The sequence below is a fragment of the Coturnix japonica genome, chromosome 6 (assembly GCF_054131305.1).
Source record: "Coturnix japonica strain WE chromosome 6, WE-NBRP24, whole genome shotgun sequence".
Lineage (NCBI taxonomy): Eukaryota > Metazoa > Chordata > Aves > Galliformes > Phasianidae > Coturnix > Coturnix japonica.
In genome coordinates this window covers 904,630-921,698 of record NC_140668.1, presented here as the reverse complement: position 1 = coordinate 921,698, position 17,069 = coordinate 904,630, and the positions used below count along the sequence as shown (strand labels likewise).

At 44.2% G+C, this 17,069-nt stretch overlaps 1 protein-coding gene across 1 annotated transcript in view; it reads left to right on the top strand.

The window, feature by feature from the left end:
* The first annotated feature begins 150 nt into the window (after nt 1–150).
* Nucleotides 151–17,069, top strand: part of LOC107325869 (uncharacterized) — a 36,398-nt gene continuing 19,479 nt past the window's right edge. Inside the window, exons 1-13 of the mRNA XM_085551379.1 lie at nt 151–208; nt 325–379; nt 1,235–1,310; nt 2,553–2,611; nt 2,824–2,902; nt 3,066–3,120; nt 3,186–3,227; nt 3,731–3,853; nt 4,195–4,257; nt 4,836–5,012; nt 7,841–8,179; nt 8,895–9,224; nt 9,949–10,215. Coding sequence (XP_085407505.1) covers nt 151–208; nt 325–379; nt 1,235–1,310; nt 2,553–2,611; nt 2,824–2,902; nt 3,066–3,120; nt 3,186–3,227; nt 3,731–3,853; nt 4,195–4,257; nt 4,836–5,012; nt 7,841–8,179; nt 8,895–9,224; nt 9,949–10,215 — 1,723 coding nt within the window. The remainder of the gene's footprint in view (nt 209–324; nt 380–1,234; nt 1,311–2,552; nt 2,612–2,823; nt 2,903–3,065; nt 3,121–3,185; nt 3,228–3,730; nt 3,854–4,194; nt 4,258–4,835; nt 5,013–7,840; nt 8,180–8,894; nt 9,225–9,948; nt 10,216–17,069) is intronic.

Below are 17,069 nucleotides of genomic sequence, written 5' to 3'. Positions count from 1 at the left end.
ATGGCTGGGAATGCAGAATTATTGAGACCCTATTGAATCTTGAAATAAATTCTGCTTAGCTTCTGTGGCAGAGATTCCAATTCAAGTGGGATGGGCTGCCCACAAGGGTGGTGGGGTCAGCATCCATGAAGGTGTGAAAGAACTGTTTAGATGGTCTATGAAGGGGCATGGTTTACTTTGGAAATACTGGCTGAAGGTGGAAGTTTGGGTTGGACGATCTTGGAGGTCCTTACCAGCCTTGGTGATTCAGTGATTCTATGCTATGAAAAGGGAATAAATCGTTGTTTTGTCTCCTTCTGTTAAGCTCGTTTTTGTCTTTTTCAGTGTCTGTTCAAGGACTTTTCAATAAAGTAATCTTTGCCCTGAAAGTAGGAATCAGGTAAATAGGGGTTTTTCATGAAGATTACATATCCTAGGCTTTGGGGAATGTCAGAAGAAAAGGACCAGTGGGAAATGTCGACATTGCTATAGTTACAATTGAGCTGGGTCTATAGTTAAGGCAATACAGCTGGGTATACATAAGGGAAAGGTAGACAAAAAAACTGGTTTTGACCAAAATAAGTGAAGAAGCTGTGTCAAATATGACAGGTCAACCTGACGAAGACTTCTGACTTCATCCCAATGACCACCAGAGTGAGACCCCCGCTACGGACTGCACACTCGTCAGTAGGAGGGACAGCATGCAAATAAGTTCCCAGAAAAACAATAAATTTGTTAATGATTTCTTGGAAATCTGATGAATATGCATACGCTTCCTCTATAACTTTCTAACGCTCCTCTCTATCGGTGCACATGATAGGAGGAGTGATCCCCCATGTACCCAGTGCTGAATAAACACATACCTGCTTTATAACCTAATTCTGGTTATAGAGTTTGATTCCACACATCAGTCCCACTGTGATATCAGTGGAGTGACCTATTCCTGAAATGAAAGCTGTTTTTCCCTTAGGGGTCTACTTGCACTATGTTGGAGCCATCCATACATTATCTGTACCAGAGGCATATCTAAGACGATAACTCCACCTGCACACCATGCATGTCCTGCAGATGTTCTTCCTCAGGGTACAAGCCTTCCATAGAAAGAGGCAAAGTGCTCAAATAAGAATTACACTTGAAACAACACTTGCCCAGGGTGATAAAAATTCTTCTGCCAGGCAGTGAGAGGCCAAGGGCAGTTTTTATGAGCCCTCATTGCTATAACTGTATAAAGTCCATCTGTACTTTACACTTCCAGCAACTGCATTGTTTCAGATCCAGTGAAAGCCAGTCCAGCTCAAGAGAGAAAACACTGGGGTGAGAATTCACTCAAGGTACGTTACTGCATTTATATATATATATTTGGCATGATTCTTTAAGAATAAAAATGCATCTAATAATTGTCGAATGTTCTGTGTGGCCTGTTGTTCCTTCCTGACTACGGAGGGATAAAACAAGAAGGAGGAACGTAGCCTAAAGGAACAAAGCTTGCTTTCATTGTGTTAAAGTCCTGTGGAGAATGACTTGGGGGTCCTGGTGGATGGGAAGCTGGATGTAAGACAGCCGCGTGTGCTTGCAACGAGGAGGGTCCTACTATATCATGGGCTGGCTTTTTATGAGGGTGGATAGTGATAGGATAAGGGGAAATGGTTTTGAACTGAGACAAGAGAGGTTTAGGCTAGAGATTAGAAGGAAGCTTTTCACCCAGAGTGTGGTGACACACTGGAACAGGTTGCCCATGGAGGTTGTGGATGTCCCATCCCTGGAAGCATTCAAGTCCAAGGCTGGATGTGGCTCTGGGCAGCCTGGGCTGCTGGTTGGTGACCCTGCACATAGCAGGGGGGGGGGGGGGGTTGAAACTTTGCGATCCTTTGATTCCATGGTTCTGTGACTGATATACCTAATATTCTGGTATTATTGATATACCTAATATTCTGGTATATGAGACACCAGGCTCCGAGACACCTATTGGTCTGCTGGGGCTGATTGTTCCTTCCATTATATTTCCCTGCTGATGGAAGGATAGCAGAAAGCACTGTCTGTGCCTTGGATCCACTAATCAATCATCCCAGTACTCCAAGGTCTCTCTTGCCTGCTCTTGGACTTTGTGTCTGTATTGCCCATGATGTCAAATGGAAAGCAATTTCCTTCTCTTTGTCTTGATGAGGAGCTTTGTTGTCTTTTGTTCCTTCCCCATTAGCAGTGGAGGGGAAATGGGACAAGGGACAGAATGGCTTAGTGGTACCAGTCCAGGTCTACAAGACACAGTGCTTGGTCAGTATCACTTCCAGCACTAGAGTTAGTTTGAAGGGAAAGGCCTTCAAATGTGTATGACCACCCACTTTCTCTGCCTTAGTAGAAGAGAGTGGCAGATGTCAGTCATCCCCTGTTGCAGCCTGCTGATGCCATGAGTGTTTGGCATCTTGGCCTTTCGTGTGAGTGTGAGAATGCTTAGATAGCTCCAAAGACTCCTATTGGTCAGCCGGAGGCCATCAGGTCATCCCAATGACTGCCTGCAGTTCTCCAGGTCTGTGGCTACCCCATCTCTCTGTCCTGTATTCATCTTTGTCTTGCAGACTGCCCTTTTAGAAAAGGATAAGAGGAAGCTGGAAGCAGGAGATGTCTTGGGAATCTGGTAAGAGTGGAGTTTCTTGTGTGTTTAGATAGTGATGTAAGAGAAAGTGAAACATTAAAAACCGGGAGAATTATAAAAAAATAAGTCTGCGACTTAAGGGGCTCAACCAAAGCCTTCCTCTCACCTCTTGTCCCTCTTCTGTCCACACAAGCATCATTCCACGTCACTTTATCTATGGCGGATGTGACTGCTCTCCCTTTGCTATACAACAGGACACCTGTGTCCCAAGAAAGCGAAATAGAAACACAGAGAGCAACAGCCAAGCATAATCATGAGAAGAACATCAACACTGTATGAATCTCTTTGTCCTAGCAATGCAGCACCTTCATTGTACCCAATTAGGATGAATTAATAAGCACAGGAATGTGCTTATTATTCTGCAGTAGCTTTCAGACTGAGTGGGTGACTACGTCAAAGATACTCCTATGACTCTGACAACAGTCCTGTGCTGCAGAGTGGGAAAACTCATCCTGGATATTCAATGACATATTCAACAATCTGTCCTCTGGGTGCACTTTTTATTAATATTGCTTTTGTTTCTATTTTTTCTTAATTTATTCATTTTGCATTGCAGAACTTCCTCTCAGTGTGCCTGTTGTAACGATACGTGAGAGTGGTAAGTTCAGCACGGAGAGTCAGTATAATTCCTATGGGTTATGGCATTACTGAAATGGTGCTTGTTGCCATGTGTCTTTCTGGCAGTCTATGTCACAAATACACATTTTTTATGTAATTTTTTGGCTTTGCAATGTGGATACCAGGAACCAGATGTGTACAAGATAAAGTTGCATAAATAATAAAAAAAGAGGTCACTAAGATCTCACTCTACTGTCTAAACCCTTACATTGCCTGAGGAGTCTGAAGCTGTTGATATAACTTAAAGTTACGTGCTCTGTATTTTATACAAAATCAATGACAAAATGGAGCCTGCGCTCAATTCAATGAGACGAGTCCAACATCAGACTTTCACAGGGTACATTTGTTGTATTCCCTCATGGAAAGCAAATGAAGCCTTAGGAAGAGTTCGGGATCTACTGGGAGGAAGCCCTGATCCAGTAGCTATGAGAACAAATTGCTTTCCCTACATCTGCAGATTAAAACTCTGATTGCCTTTTCCAGCTTTCAGCTATGTACCAGGGCATCTCACTCAGCACAAAAGCAGCGTGGATCCATTTAACAGCAACAAGGAAAGATTCTCGAAGCTGAGAAATGGAGAAGGCATTCCAGAACGATGGGAAAGAGGTAATTAGAGCTGTAAGTGTACCTCTGTCCATCAAGCGGGATGCTCATCTCAAGGTTATCCCATCTCCTCGCCTCACAGCCACATCCCCTCTCTGTGGAGTTTTCTCTGCAGGTTTGAGAAGTGGATCAATAATTCCCCCCTGTATTCTAACAGATCCCATTATCTTCTCCCCACTGGAAAAACTGTGGTTGTAGTGAAGAGCCACCACCTTCCCCCTGGGCTGCCTTCATGATGTGTAATTCCACAACAGCTGTTCAGTATATTTACATGGTTCTTTATGAGAAAAAAATCCACATTTCTTACATTTCCTCTTTTCTATATCTTTCATTTAAACATGAAGATCCTGAATCCCAGCAAAATCCTTGCAATGTTCAAGAATTACGTAAGAAATATGAGTCTAAACGTAAGTATGCTGGACCAGTATTTACACAGCCTGTGGTCACGCCTTAGTACATGTTGGGTGGGATTTATGAGAGCACAGGACAAGAAGTCCTGAGCGGTCTGTTCCTCTAAGCATGATGTGGTGAGAACTCTTCCAAACAGCTCAGGCATGATCAGTTCTCTCCAGGGTGTGCTTATAAACTGGCTTCACATTGCTTCTTGCAAAGGCTTCCTTTCAGGTCTTTGCTCTCTGCAACATCCAAGTGTGGATGTCCTGAATCAGGGTGAATATTATAGAGGCTTGCCAGGCCAAGCCAGAAATGCTCAGTGCCAGGGCAGATCAGGCAGCTGAATGTGTGCCAAATCCCGTCTTTCCTGGCACATAGGATGTGCTGTTTTCCTGCCCCTGCTCTTTCCAGGTGGCCTGATGTTGCAGTTTAGCTTACAGCCACAGGTTAGAATTGCAGCACTCCACAGATGCTTGCTCACTCTCAGACCCACGGGAGACAAAATAAATGCAGGTAGAGAAGTGGAATGGACTAAGACAGAAAAGTCAGCATGGTTGTTGTTAAATGTTTGCCTTGTTGCCCTCAATTTTAGACTTAAATCGTGGGCCAGAGACATCCCCACAGAAGGAAAGCAGAGTGAATTCACCAAGGAGACCCCAAGAAAGCTTCTCTAAGCAGAGCAAGGGGAATGCAGAACCAGTAATTGTGGAAAGAGGTAATTGGGGCTGTGAGAAGACCTGTAGTCACAGTGCTGGACCTTCACCCCAGGGTTATTGCTTCTCCTCAACTCAAGCCACATCCCCTCTGTGTTGGGCCTTCTTTGCAGTCTGGACAAAGGCTTATCTCCTGCCTCCAAAGTCTGTCAGGTCCCATTGTCTTCATGCTATAGAATACCCTGCAGCTGCGGTGTTCTTCCATTTCTTTCTGCTTTCAGCCTGGAAGTTCAGCTATATCCTGGGCTGCATGTTGCTCTGGGCAGCCTGGACTGCTGGTTGGCGACCGTGCACATGGCATGTGGGGTTGGAACAAGATGATCTTTGAGATCCTTTCCAACCCAAACCATTCTGTACTGCTGTCAGGTCCTGTCTTCTCAGCAAATACTTCATGGCTGATATCATAGTGACTATATATCATAGTATACTGATGGCCATGCATGTCTACTGGACCCTACTCACATGAAAGTCTGTTGTCTCCTTGGGACATTGGTCAGGGATGTTATTAGGAAGCTCCCTTGTCATACAAAGACCTCTGATTATTACCCACTTCTTCTAGTTCAAATAGGCAGCCATGAGGTCATGGGTAGAAGCCCAAGATCTACCAAGAGGAACTTCAGGTTGTTGGGGCAGCTAGTTGGTGGTGTGTGTGCCCAGGAGGTGTTTTGCTCAGTCCCTCTGGAAGCAGGGAAAGATACTGAGAAGGAGAGAAAAAACCATCAGATCAACATGTGGCAAAGAGGTTGGGGTCACCAGAAGAGTTTTGCTTTCTTTTTATCATCAGGCAAGTTAATTCATCACTATGCCTGTTGGTGACAGATGTAGTACAATAGTCACAATAGGGGAAATGGATTCTATCACAGGAGTTGGTGGGGCTTGTTGAAGGGGCTTTAAACTAGATTTGATGGGTGAAAGGGATAAAGCCAGACTACCTGGAGATGAGGCTAAGAGAAGCATTCCAGGGACAGGAGTGAAAACTGTATCCAGCTGAATTGCATTATCATCAACGACATGGGCAACAAAAAGGAAGAGCTGAAAGCTACGGTGTAACAGGATAACCATGACATAGTTGCAACACCAACAAGTAGTGGGATCATTCTTATGAATCCAGTGCTGAAATGGAGGACTATAAGTGCTTTAAAAGGGATGGGAAAGAATGGAGGGGCAATGGATAGCTCTCTATGTTAGAGAAGGTGTACAAGTCATGTGAGGAGTGGCAGAGGGAGCTGGGAATGTTCAGGCTGCAGCAGGAGGCTCAGAGGAAAACTCATAGCCCTCTATAAACACATCACAGGAGGCTGTGGTGGGGTGTGGGTTGTCCAGGCATCTAGCAATAGGACAAGAAGTGATGACCTTAAGCTGTGCAGGAGGAGGTTCAGGTTGGACATTAGGAACATTGTCTTTTCAGAAAGTCTGCTTTTCCTGCCCAGGAAAAGCAGTGGAGTCACTGTCCATGGTGGTGTTCAAGAATAGGGTAGATGAGGCACTGAGGGATGTGTTTTAGTGGCCAGAGTGACCACTTAACAGTGGTATTATTCCAACGATTGTATGTGTTATTCCTTAAAGCAGTTCAATGTATTTACATGTTCCTTTCAGGATAGGCTTCACTGTATTTTCTCTTTCCTATATCTTTCCTATGAACATAAGATGCCAAACCCCAGAAACAACCTCAAAGCATCCAAGATGAAAAGAAGAGGATCCCACTTGAACCTCCAGGTAAGAACAGTGGATCCTGGTTTTCCTGCTTGTGGTCATCACTTGGAACATCTCTGGAGGGATGTATCAAAGTGAGCCTAGAAGGGTGTGAGCAAGATGTGGTGAGAACCCCTCCTGGTCCCAATATAGAAGGCATGGCCACCTGAGAGGAAACACTTGTGGTCAGAGGGACACAGCTTTCTAGCATCAGACACATCCTACTCTATCAATGTATTGCTTCTGGTTGGGAGACAAAGGCACTGTCTCACATCCTTCCTGCCCCCGGAGTCTGGCAGACCCCATTTTCTTCTTCGCAGAGTACACACGGCATCTAGAGTGATGTTCCACCACCTCCTTGCTCCTTTAATAGGTTCACTGGTGTCAGACACAACCAACTCTATGTATGTATTAATTCCAGTTTTTAGAATATGGCAGTAAACATGTGAATATTACTTCTAAGAATTGTCCATCAGGTGGTAGATCTACAGGTCCTCAGTTGGTAAGAGCAGAAGGGAGCAGCATTTTCATGCTGGTTACAGCCTGGCTTTTTCCCTGCTTTCTGGTGACAAAACAACACCCATGCTGCGTTGCAACACCGGGGCTTGGGTGTTCGAATCCCCCTGTGGCACAAGTGGTAGAAGTGCTGCTCTGCAGCACAGAGGCTCAAATCCTGGGGGTTGGACTCAATGATCTCTAAGGTCCCTTCCAACCTGCATGAGACTATTACCTATTACCTATTACCTATTATTAACTATTACCTATTACCTATTATTACATATTACCTATTACCTATATGCTGGGAGTTGTACATTATGGAGAGCAATACCCAGAAAGTAACAAGGGGGAGAATAAAAACCGGAGACGGAGAGATGAAGGGAGGGAACTCCAGGTTGGGAGCTTGGCTTCGCCACTTCTCTTCCACTGGAAAAGGAAGGGAAATAATAAGACCTGAAATGGATTCCTGACTCTCTACACATTATTGCCCACTATGGAGTTCCATTTCTGCTGAAAAGAGCTTCTGAAGGCCATGTTTTATGCTTCAGCACACTACAGGGAATGTCTGCTAAGGAACTAAAAGATTTCTTCCCCTCGTACTTATTACAGGAAACATTTATCTTGCTCAGACAGAAAAGTCCTCAGATGATGAGAGGCAGTGCTATTTTCCAGTGATTCCTCTATTTCTTCACAGGAAGGACAGTGGAGATGAGCACCTCAAAGGTCATGGAATCCATGTGGGAGGAAATGGAGAAGATTCTGAATGAAAAACTGGCTGCAATGCAGAGACAAATGGAAAAGACCCAACAAGCAACACCACCCATGAAGGAACAGAGCAACACCTGGACCTCCCTTCAAAAGATCTCTGATAATATTCAAGCTTTGCAGAAAGGTTTGGAGGACATGCAGATGTCCTCAAAGAAAGACCTTCAGATGCTCAGAAAAGACCTGGAGGAAAGAGTAGCAAAAGCATGGAATAAACCTGAGAGGTCTGAGTCTAAAGAGAGTCTGTTGGAGGTGGAGAACCAGGCAGGTGAGCATGGCAACCCCCAGGCAGGCCTTCATCTCCCTATCTGCAGCTATGGTGTCTGAGTGTCTGAGGAGCTCTCAATGCTCCTTACACACAGTGAAGGACCCTGCTGGGGCTCTAGCATCTGCAGCCTACTCAACCTGCTCCAACCTCTCCCTTACACCACTCATACTGCTAATCAGTAAAGAGCCTAGTATTGCAAAGTGCACAGATTGTGACATGAAGAGATGGTATAGGGCAATTTCTACATCCTGTCCTGCCTTGACAGGCTCTCAAAAGCCTTCAGGCAGAATATCAAGGCCTGTGCCCTTTTCCCATCCCTATGGCACTCAATCAATCCAAATCTATGCAGTGGAGGTGGAATTTTATTCTCTTCTGTTGTCTTCCATTCAGAGTTGGTGTGTCTTGGGCCACGGGGAAGGATTTCCTTCCTTTAGCAATACACAGGAGAGACAGAAGGGTCTGGGTAGCTCTGGAACTCCATTTCCCCTCTTCTTCTCCACTGGTCTCCACTGGATAAGGAACAGAAAATAAGATCTGAAATGGATTCCTCTCTCTATATATACATTCATGCAATCTGCAGTGTCCCCTTTCAGCTGAAAAGAGATTCTGAGGGCCATATTTTGTGCTTCACCATACTCTAGAGAATGTCCACTTAGGAACTAAAAGATGATGAGAGGCAGTGTTATTTTCCAGGGATTCCTCTCTTTCTTCACAGGAATGACAGTGGACATGAGCACCTCAAAGGTCGTGGAATCCATGCGGGAGGAAATGGAGAAGATTCTGAATGAAAAACTGGCTGCATTGCAGAGACAAATGGAAAAGACCCAACAAGCAATTCCACCCATGAAGGAACTGAACAACACCTGGACTTCCCTTCAAAAGATCTCTGATAATATTCAAGCTTTGCAGAAAGGTTTGGACGACATGCAGATGTCCTCAAAGAAAGACCTTCAGATGCTCAGAGAAGACCTGGAGGAAAGAGTAGCAAAAGCACCTGAGAGGTCTGAGTCTAAAGTGAATCTGTTGGAGGTGGAGAACCAGGCAGGTGAGCATGGCGACCCCCAGGCAGGCCTTCATCTCAGTGTGTTGTATCTCCAAAGGGCAGCTCAGGAGTGCAAAACACTCACTCAGTCTCCTCTAATGAGATGGGAGGGAGAACTTGCAAGCCCCTTTCTTGTGTGCCAATTCACTAAGAAGTGGCCATGAATATGGGGAGACTGCAGGTGATAACAAGCTTTCTTCTTTCCTCCTCTTGGAAGGCAGAGAGTGTCTGAGGAGCTCTGAAGAGATGGTATAGGGCAATTCCTACATCCTGTCCTGCTCTGAAAGTCTCTTCAAGGCCTTTAGGCAGAATCTTAAGGCCTGTGCCCTTTCCCCATCCATCTGGCACTCAAATCAATCCAAATCGATGCAGCAGATGTGGAATTTTGTTCTCTTTTCTGTTGTTTTCCATTCAGAGTTGGTGTGCCTTGGGCCATGGGGAAGGATTTTCTTCCTTTAGCAATACACAGGAGAGACAGAAGGGTCTACGTAGCTCAGGAACTCAATTTCCCCTCTTCTTCTCCACTGGATAAGGAACAGAAAATAAGACCTGAAAAGGACTTCTCTCTACATATACATTCATGCAATCTGCAGTGTCCCTTTCAGCTGAAAAGAGCTTCTGAGGACCATATTTTGTGCTTCATCATACTGTCGGGAATGTCCACTTAGGAACTAAAAGATGATGAGAGGCAGTGTTATTTTCCAGTGATTCCTCTCTTTCTTCACAGAAAGGACAGTGGAGATGATCACCTCGAAGATCGTGGAATCCATGCGGGTAGAAATGGAGAAGATTTTGAGTGAAAATCTGTTCATCCTTCAAAAGACCTCTGATAATATTCAAGCCTTGCAGAATAGTTTGGAAGAAGTGCAGACGACCACAAGTATAAGCCTTCGGATGCTCAGAGAAGACTTGGAGGAAAGAGTAGCAATAGCACACGGTACACTTGAGAGGTCTGTGTCTAAAAAGAGTCTGTTGGATGCGGAGAACCAGGCAGGTGAGCATGGTAACCTGTAGGCAGGCCTTCATCACGTGTTGTAACTCCTAAGGGCAGCTCAGGAGTGCGAAACACTCATTCAGTCTTCTCTAGAGAGATGGGAGGGAGGACTGGAATGGTAAAGGTGAGAAAACATCATGTTTGAGAGAAGGGAATTTCATCGCTGTTAGGGGTGTCCATGGTCTTGCCAATATGCCAAAAATCATCTCAGTTTTGAAGAAGAGTGGAGTGATTTGGGTCTCTTCAGCCTGGTGCAAAAAGACAGAGAGAGGATCTGATAAATGTTAATAAATAGGACAAGGAAAGGGGGAGACAAATGTATTAGGCCAGGATCTTCTTGATGATGTGCAACGAAAGAGCAAGAAGTAATAGCCTAAAATCTGCTTACTGTTTCTGCTTTGATTTTTCTTTTTCCTCCCCACAGGATTTTTCAAAATGCAGCGCTACAAAGGTAAGCAAAAAGGAGATGATGCACGTGAATTCTCAGAGCCTGACTGCGCCTCTGAAATACAAAGCCAGCACACGTGCAGAGCTGTATGGAAGACAACGTGTTTAGAGGAAGGAATGTTTGATAACCTTTTTCTTTCTTGTGCATTGCCAAAAAATATTATTTGTGCTCAACAGGAGGCATCTTAGATTTGTGTAGCCAGGAGTGAGTGCATGCATTGGCCACTTCAGCCTCTGTGACACTCTCCTCTCTTTCCCCTCTTTGGAGTAAGAGGGGATCAATTCACAATGTTACACCTTCCTAGAGGCCTGTCCACTGTTCATCATGCACAGAGGTTTCCTGTGTATAATGAGGGAAGAAGAATTTCTTTGTTATTGGGCCAGGGAAATTCACTTTTCCATTCTAACCCACATTATAGAAACATCTGAGTGTGGCCAAGAAAAATACAAAGATGTGAGAGATAATGTATTTGAGCTCACAAAGTCTTTCCTCACTACAACATCTGAATTCTACTCAAATGTCTCCAGAGTCAGTGGCTCTACCACCTCCCTGGGCAGCCTGTTTCATCACCCTTTTTCAGAGGAGGTATTCATAGAATCAATCCTGAATCTCCTCTGGCACAACTTGAGGCCATTTCCTCTAGTCCCATTGCTAGATACAAGGGAAAAGATGTCAACCCCCACCTCACCACATCCTCCCTTCAGGTAGCTGTAGAGAGACATAAGATCCTCCCTGAGCCTTCTCTTCTCCAGACCAAATAATTCCAGTTCCCTCAGTCACTCCTCCTAAGACTTGTGTTCCAGACCCCTCACAACCTCATTGCTCTTCTATGGATGTGCTCCAGGTCTTCAATGTCTTTCTTGTAATTGAGGGCCCCAAAACTGAACACAGTACACAGGTGTTTGTACTGAACTTCATCCCATTGGCCTCACACCAGCAATCAGCCTGTCCAGATCCCTCTGTAGGGATCCAGGTGCTTACACACATACTTCAGGTATGAAGGGACCTGGGAGAATGAGAGGATAGAAGCAAAGGGGGGACTGGCTACTCAGTGCACCCCGAGTAAAGGGAAAGTAAGATGTGAGTGAGAACAAAATATAAAAGAAGCCTAAGTAAATCAGATCTTGTGTTTGCTGCTACTTATGGCATGGTTTGATCATTGCAGTTGATGTCACCCTGAATGCTGATACAGCTCACCCCAGACTGGAAGTGTCTGAAGATGGGAAGAGTGTGAATGACACTGGTGTGATCAGAAAGGTACCCAACAGGGAGGAGAGATTTGATTCCCACCTTTTTGTGTTGGCAAAGGACAGATACACATCTGGGAGATACTACTGGGAAGTGGATGTTGGAAGGAGAAAAAACTGGATCTTGGGTGTTGCTTCTGAATCGGTGGCTCGTAAAGGGACTGTGACCCTGTCCCCAAAGAATGGCTTCTGGGTTATAGCCTTAGAAGATGGGCAAGAGTATTGGGCCTACACGGATACTTGGACTCGTTTGACAGTGAGTAGTAGACCACAGAAGATTGGGATCTTCCTGAACATCTCTGCCAACAAACTCGCATTTTATGATGCTGAAAAGAAAACTGATTTGTACACTTTTAACATGGGTGGTAGCAGGAGGAAAAGGAAGTTTGTTCCCTTCTTCTCAACAGGTTCTGGTGCTTTAGTGCTTGACACTGATCCATTGGAAATCGTGCAAGAGTTTGATGATGATGACTGAATGTGTGATTAAATACAGATTGTGAGAACAGATTGATATGCTGTCCAAAAAATCCCTGACTTTGTGCTTCCCAGTGGAAAATAACTAGGTTTCTGGTAGTTGATAACACAATTTTTCAGTGCTATTCGCTATCCCTGCCCTCAGACAGCAGAAAGAAGCCCTAGAGTCTGTGTTGATAAATGGAGCGTAGAACTAAGTATCCATGGAGAGCCTTCAGTAATGTTAAAGACTCATGTGAGGAACTGAAATGTCTTTTCAGGGCAGGTGGTGCAACATGTACCATTCATCTTGATTGTCCAGGCTATCCATTTTTCCCCATCTCAGTCACACAGAACTAAATTCAGTATCCAGGAGATGTCCAAAAGCAGATCACATCAGAGTCACATATCTAAATTTGAATCAGTCACATATTGCACCTTTAGTTCAGTTCACACCTACCTTACATGCCAATTGAACTTCCTGGTCCTCTCCAGTGGCCTCAAAGCATGGTAAGGGTTAGTCACTCATTCTTAAGAGTCTAAAAGGTCTCAGATTAAATTATGTTCATAGACACCAAACAAAGGAATACAGGGATTTTGCTGTTTCTCCTACTAAATCCTCAACTCACCAGTCCAATGATCCTTTAAAAATAGTATGGAAGTCATTCCTATTGCTTTATTCTAGTAGGAAAACTGAAGCACGTGTGAGGGGTTTTGTAGTGTTTCAGTGTCCTTCACTTCCTAAGCAGGGATGATTTCACTTAGCAGAATAAAGGTGCCAAAGCTTCCTTCTTTACTTTGGGTACTGTAGACCACTCCAGCCTTCCTTCTAATTACAGTTGCATTCAGTTAAGGCTCCCCTTTCTGAATCTTCATGGAGAGTCCTTCTCAAAAAGATGACAAGTCCCAGTAATTCCATTATGTCAGTAACCTTTCATCTATTTTATATAGTAATCTAAATTCCATCATTGGAATTGTTCTAAATCAGGTTTGATGAGACTTGGAACAACTTGCTATAAGGTAAAGATGTCCATTCCCATGGCATGGAATTTAAACTAAGTCTTTAAAGGTCTTTTCCTACTCAAACCATTTCAAGGGTCTATGAAACAAAAGCATGCAAAATCATAATAACAAGTGAGGAATGAAACACTATGTGAAGGAAGCCCACAAGAAGCATCCAGTGGAAGTTTTTGACTAATAAATAGTAATAGTTTTGGGAGAGTTAGGAGATAGAGATATTACACCAAACGGGGAAAAAACGTTCCTTTTTCATATTGTAAGGTCTTCCTAGGGCCTATGATATCTGCATAAGTCCAAGTGTAAAAATTCTACCCTGTATTTCAGTGTAATCACAGTTTAAATAGAAATAAATAATTCCCTTCCTGATGTCCACGTCTTGCGTTTCCTTATGTCTCAAACATCCAAGGGGTTTACTGAATGGCTGAAGTTGGGGATACTCAGAACAGGGAAGTTCACGAGCCCTGCATGGGGGAAGAAGAATCTCCTGGAAAATCCCAAACAGAAAGAATTAATAGGTCGTAATGTGGTTCTTGTCATACAGTATGGGTCTGGGGTTAGATAGAGGCAGGAAACCCTTAGAGTTTAAATAGCTTATGGATTTATTTCACAGTCAAACTCACTGATGGATCAGATAGGAGGCTGTTGTCCTTTATTACCTGCACAACCTCATGCTCCTGAAGACAGACACAATTGTAAGCTTCAGCAAAATGAGCACTACTAGCAGCAGGGCAGAGCTGGTCAGTCACTCCATTAAGGCTACCCAAATAGCGATAGTGAGTCTGCTGGTTTGCCATGGCTGAAGGGAAGACTGCTATTATGAAACATGTGGAGACTCAGATTGAGGTCCCAAAACAACATGCTTGTGTGCAGGTCTCTGGCTGTAGTGAGTGCCAGAGCCTGGCCTTTGCATCGGTAGGCAATGGAGACGGCACTCGTGTTAGACGCTACCAATGACTTACTCAACCTACTCAATGACTTACTGAATGACTCTGTGACTTATTCAACACGCTACTCAATGACTTACTAAATGATTTACTCAACCTTGTGGTTGACCTGAAGGAGGAGGTGAAGAGGCTGAGGAGCATAAAGAAATGTGAGAGGGAGATTGATTGGTAGCGCCAGTCCCTAATGGCCCTGAGATCTAGGCAGCCAGCTGAGGATCCACATGGGGCACATTAACCTGCCTTGCAAACAGGTAATAAAGGGGAACTGCCAGGCAGGCAGTGTTCCTGCTACAGTTAACCCCCTGTGCTCCCTGTAACAATGGTGAAAAATAGACTCTTCAGTCAATTCAGGCCCTGTTGTGTCACTGAGTTCTCTCTAGAGCTCACTCCGGGACAGTGGGCACAAACCCGGGGCAGCAGGAACAAAAGCCCCCCCCCCTTTTCTCTCACGGCACCGTACGGCACAGCGCGGCGCGGCGCGGCCCGGCCACGTGCGTTTCGGGAGAGGGGAAGGGAAGGGAGATTGCGATTAGGTCTAACAAAGAATGAGGGAGAAAAAAAGGTGATCTGAGAACGAATGGCAGTTTAATAACCTAATAACGCTAAACAACAACAAGAGAGTTTCAACGAAGAGAATACCAAGTCCCCAATCTCACCGATGGAGCTGTGGAAGGCAGGAAGCTCCGACCACGTTGTCTCCGCAAAGGGAGCCGGGCCAGCAACCCCGTCCCCTTCCTCACTTCCCTTCTGGTGCCCCTCCCCACATGCCCATTTAAGGCAGTCCACAGAAAAAAAAACTTGTCCCCTTTACTCCCATTATGAGGCGGGTGTTCTGATGTGGAATACCAACACCAACCAAATTACAAAACCATAACATGTTGAATAGTAGTACAGCCTTGACATGGTTTTGAAATGTTGCCGTCAATATTCCACATCATAATAGATAGAGAGTTTTTTACAGATAAATAGAAATAGTTTAGGGAGAGATAGGGGATAGAGATATTACACCAACAGGGGGGAAAAAAGTTCCTCTTTCATATTGCAAGGTCTTTTTAGTGCCTATGATAGCTACATAAGCCCAAGTGTACGCTTGGACTCATTTGAATATAAGGTCAAAACCACAGAAGATTGGGATATTTCTGGACATCTCAGCTAGACAGCTAACATTCTATGACTTCCAAAGTCAAGTGACTTCTTATACTTTCAGCATGGCTGAAATTGATAAGAAAGGGAAGCTCTTTCCCCTTTTTTCCATGGGTAGCAGTGCTGGAAAGAAAGACCCTGAGCTACTAAAACTATGTTCTTAAGGTGAGTAGACAGTGAAATCTGCTGTAGGCATTAACACATGTAACTTCATGGAGAACACTGTCTTGCTATTTTGCCTCATTCTCTTTGAATCTTCAAGCCACTACTGATTTGCACGGACCATGGAGCAGATTATGTGCTCCTTTGTTTGTCTAAAGAGTCCATTCATCATTTTAGGGACCATAAAGGTGAATCTTCATTAGCACCGCACTCTCGGGCTCATCAATACACGCTGGAACTACATCGTCATGTATACATTCACCAGTCAAACAAAGATCTGCATTTTTGCTTTTAATGTGAAGAATAAAATCATTGTTTTCCCAGACTGATTTACTGCTGTTCTTTCCATAGCTTGCTTTCTACACAGCCTCACATCAGGCCATTTCTAAGAGTTGGGTGTACCATGCCTGAAAACGTGATTTAAAAGCTTTTATAGAAAAAGTAAGATTTTTCATGTGATTTCATTATCATATGTAACCAGTAAGGATAATGTTTTGCTGTAATCAAGTCCTATATTGATCACGATAATTTGATAACTGTAATCAAATAAAGGCTGCTTTGAGCTTTTGTCTTTACCTATGGGGAAATGCAAGGCATTGAATTTTCCCTCCTGTCATAGCTATGTGCCCTTCGAAGATGAAGGGACAAGCTTACAAATCTCTCATGCTCCACCTTGGAGCTGTAGCTTGGAGACAGCTGGGCATCTGTTAGGTGTTTATTACTTGTTAGATAGCAATCACCCAAACATGGGAAACAAGAGCCATGGGAATAACAGGAGAGGAGAATCTGGTCCCACCTTATCAGTAGGCATCTAGAACATACGATCAACAGAATCCAATGAGTGTTTTGATGCCATCTTAGAAGTGATGTATTTTTGGGTAGAGGAATCAGACCCTGAACTCAGAGCTCACCCATTTCTTTTGTGATGGCCCTTCTCCTGGTGTAGAAAACTCTGTCAGGGACTTGTTCAAACCACATTTCTTCTAGACACTTCTTTCACTATAGGCTGAACAAGCTAAATAAAACTTTCTGCACCTCAAAGGTGCAGAACTCAAAGGCCAACTCATCTCAACACAGAGACCTCTTGAGATTCCTAGAAATGTTTTCAGTGTTTGGGTGACCGGTGGCACATAAATCACTGGCAGAGCCAGTACTTCAAATGAAGCTGCTCTGCCCACCAGCTCCCACATAATTTACACTGTCATGCTGTTTCTTCACCTCCTGAGTACAGACAGCTGCTTACCATTTCTTTAAATCAAACACCCACTCACTATTTCTTTGCCAGAGAAAACTCACCAAAGCTGCTTAATAAATGGAATAGAAAGAAAATATGGAGAAATAAGCCTATCCCAGAAGTGATCGCTGCCAGCTTCAGTTTTGCTTCTTGGTTTCAAATTTCTATTCCTGACATACACCGTGTACTAAATAATGCAGGCA